At 52.5% G+C, this 2,673-nt stretch overlaps 1 protein-coding gene across 3 annotated transcripts in view; it reads left to right on the forward strand.

Moving 5' to 3' along the window:
- Nucleotides 1-116: 116 nt before the first annotated feature.
- LOC102372746 (pulmonary surfactant-associated protein B-like) overlaps nt 117-2,673 on the forward strand; it is a 5,266-nt gene continuing 2,709 nt past the window's right edge. For all 3 annotated transcript variants that reach the window (XM_006031175.3, XM_006031177.3, XM_006031176.3), the window contains exon 1: nt 117-632. In XM_006031175.3, coding sequence (XP_006031237.1) covers nt 587-632 — 46 coding nt within the window. In that variant the 5' untranslated portion in view covers nt 117-586. The remainder of the gene's footprint in view (nt 633-2,673) is intronic.

A 2,673-nucleotide genomic window follows, 5' to 3' on the forward strand; every position in this document is an offset into this window, starting at 1 on the left:
CAGGTTTGGCGCGCCCCTTGCCTGCAAGCCACCCAGGAAAACACACCTCGATGCTCTGCAAAGTTTCCCAGCCGCCTGGGGCTGAGCTGTGGTCCCCGTGGGGGGCCTTGGTGACTCATGCAGGCTGGGTAGAGAGGGCTGTGGGCTCCAAGGATGAGAAATGGTTTGTTAACTGGTCATATCCTCTCCCCCAGCATCAGCGCCCCCGCACCCTGGACAGAAGGGCTGATGTGCGCTAGGATCTTGCTCTCTCCTTTGTGCACCATGGCCCAGACATTAAGAGAGCAGCCTCCTCCATGCCAGGCTGTCTCCCCCCTGCCCCACCACAGCAACTTATCTGCTATGTTCTCCCCCCTCACACCGGGGCTTTGTTCTCGTCTGTGGTGAGCTCCCCAGCAGAGAGGTGTGAGGCCGGCCAGGAAGGAAGGGGAGGGGAAAGCCCCCATGAGCTTCAAACACACCATTTTAGGGGCTCTCTGCTTTTCGGAGGCTCTGACTGGCCCAGCTGGACCCCCCTGCCTCCCACCTGGGGCTATAAAGGCAGCAAGGGAGAGTGCCCCTCCAGTGGCAGGGCAGAGACGCACCAATGGCTTTGGCACTGATCGTCCCCTTGGTCCTTGCTGTGGCCACAGGTAAGAAGTGAGGGCAGGGAGGCGGAGAGGGGCTGCTTTTCTGTCTCCCCCAGGGACGTGACCCCAATGTCAGGCCATTGTGGGGAGCCAGGCAGGTGTCGCAAGGGGCTTGAGCTGAGCTGAGAACTGAAATGTGCCCCTACTCTTTTGGAGAAAGAGAAGGGCTCGAGTACTGCAGCCCTCCTTTATCAGGCACTGGGCATGACCAGTCCCGGAGCCTGCCAGGCTGGGCAGTGGGATCACAACTGGTTTGATACAGAACCATAACATGCCTCGGAGCCAATCAGGCCAGGGTTCAGCATTCACACCGGGGGGGACTCCAGTCCCTTCCACTCCTCCAGCCTGCACCAGACCAGCACGGTGTCTGTTAGGGGCTGCACCAGTGGCTCTCATCCAGGGCGCCCAGTCACCTGGGGTGCAGAAAGATCTTAAGGGTGCCTTGTCGTACTGGCGTGGTCAGGTGTGCAAACACCTACACCCAATTCACAAACGAATTCCAGAAATTTCCGATTGCATCCAGAGTGTCAACACCATCCTGACCTGGTGTGTCCTGCTGAGCGCTTTGCAGCAGAAGAGTCGCTGTGGGATTTGCCCACGGTGCAAATATAAGCCGTAGCTCTGAGCTGGCATTGTCCTAGGGGACCTTGAGTCTGAAATGGTTGAGAACCACTGGTCCGGAGGGACTGGACAGGAGATGGCGGCCAGTGCTTACAAAGTCCCCGCTGTGGAAGCAGGGCGCAGCCACCAAGGAGGAGTATACCTGCTTGGCTCGTGCTTGCAGGGAAGCAGTGAGGAAGGCCAAAGCAGAAATATTACTCAGGCTGGCAACAAAGATTAAGGGTAACAAAAAGTCCTTCTTTGAGTACATAGGGAGCAAGAAGGCGGCACAGGGTAATATAGGACTGCTACAGGATGGACTAGGGCAACTTGTAACAGGATGAACAAAGCTGAGCTCTTAAATGATTTATTTGCATCTGTGTTCCTGGACATGGATACAAACACACCTTCCAATGAGACTTTAGTTTGGCTTGAGAGAGATACCAATCCATCAGTGGTTAGCGCTGACCTAGTGAAAGGGCACTTGGAGGGGCTGGATGTATTTAAGTCGGCAGGCCACAATGATCTTCACCCAAGGGTACTAAAGGAATTGGCCGGTGTCATAGCGGAACAACTGGCGCAACTGTTTGAGTGCTCGTGGCACTCGGGACAGATCCCAGATGACTAGAAAAGGGCCAATGTAGTCCCTATTTTCAAGAAGGGGAGGAAAGAGGATCCAGGTAATTATAGACCAATTAGCCTCACCTCTATTCTTGGCAAGACCTTAGAAAAAATCATAAAGGATCACATTTGTGGGGGGCCAGCAGGTAATACAATGTTAAGGGGCAACCAGCATGGTTTATAGCGGGCAGATCCTGCCTGATTAACCTGGTCTCTTTGTATGACCAGATCACAAAGTGCTTAGATGCAGGAGTAGAGGTAGGTGTTATTTACTTGGATTTTAGAAAGGCTTTCGACACAGTGTCGCACCCAATTCTTACAAGTAAACTAAGTAGCTGTGATGTGGATTTTTTCACAGTCAAGTGGGTGGAAAACTGGCTTATGGGATGCACCCAGAGAGTGGTGCTGGATGAGTCGGTTTCTACCTGGACAAATGTGGGCAGTGGTGTCCCCCAAGGCTTTGTCCTTGGACCAGTACTGTTCAATATTTTCATCAGTGATTTGGATGAGGGTGTAAAAAGCACTCTGTCCAAATTCACAGACACCAAGCTATAGGCTATAGTAAACACACTAGAGGATAGGAAGCAAATTCAGGCAGATTTAGATAGACTGGGGAAGTGGGTGGATCAGAATAGGATGCAATTTAACAAAGATAAGTGCAAAGTGCTGCACCTGGGGAGAAAGAATCACCAATACACCTATAGACTGGGAAGTACCAGTCTAAGTGGCACAGCAGTGGAAAGGGATCTTGGAGTCATAGTTGACACAAAAATGAACATGAGTCGCCAATGTGACGAGGTAGTAAGTAAGGTTAGCTGCACTC

This window comes from Alligator sinensis, unplaced genomic scaffold (genome assembly GCF_000455745.1).
Source record: "Alligator sinensis unplaced genomic scaffold, ASM45574v1 scaffold453_1, whole genome shotgun sequence".
Classification (NCBI taxonomy): Eukaryota; Metazoa; Chordata; order Crocodylia; family Alligatoridae; genus Alligator; species Alligator sinensis.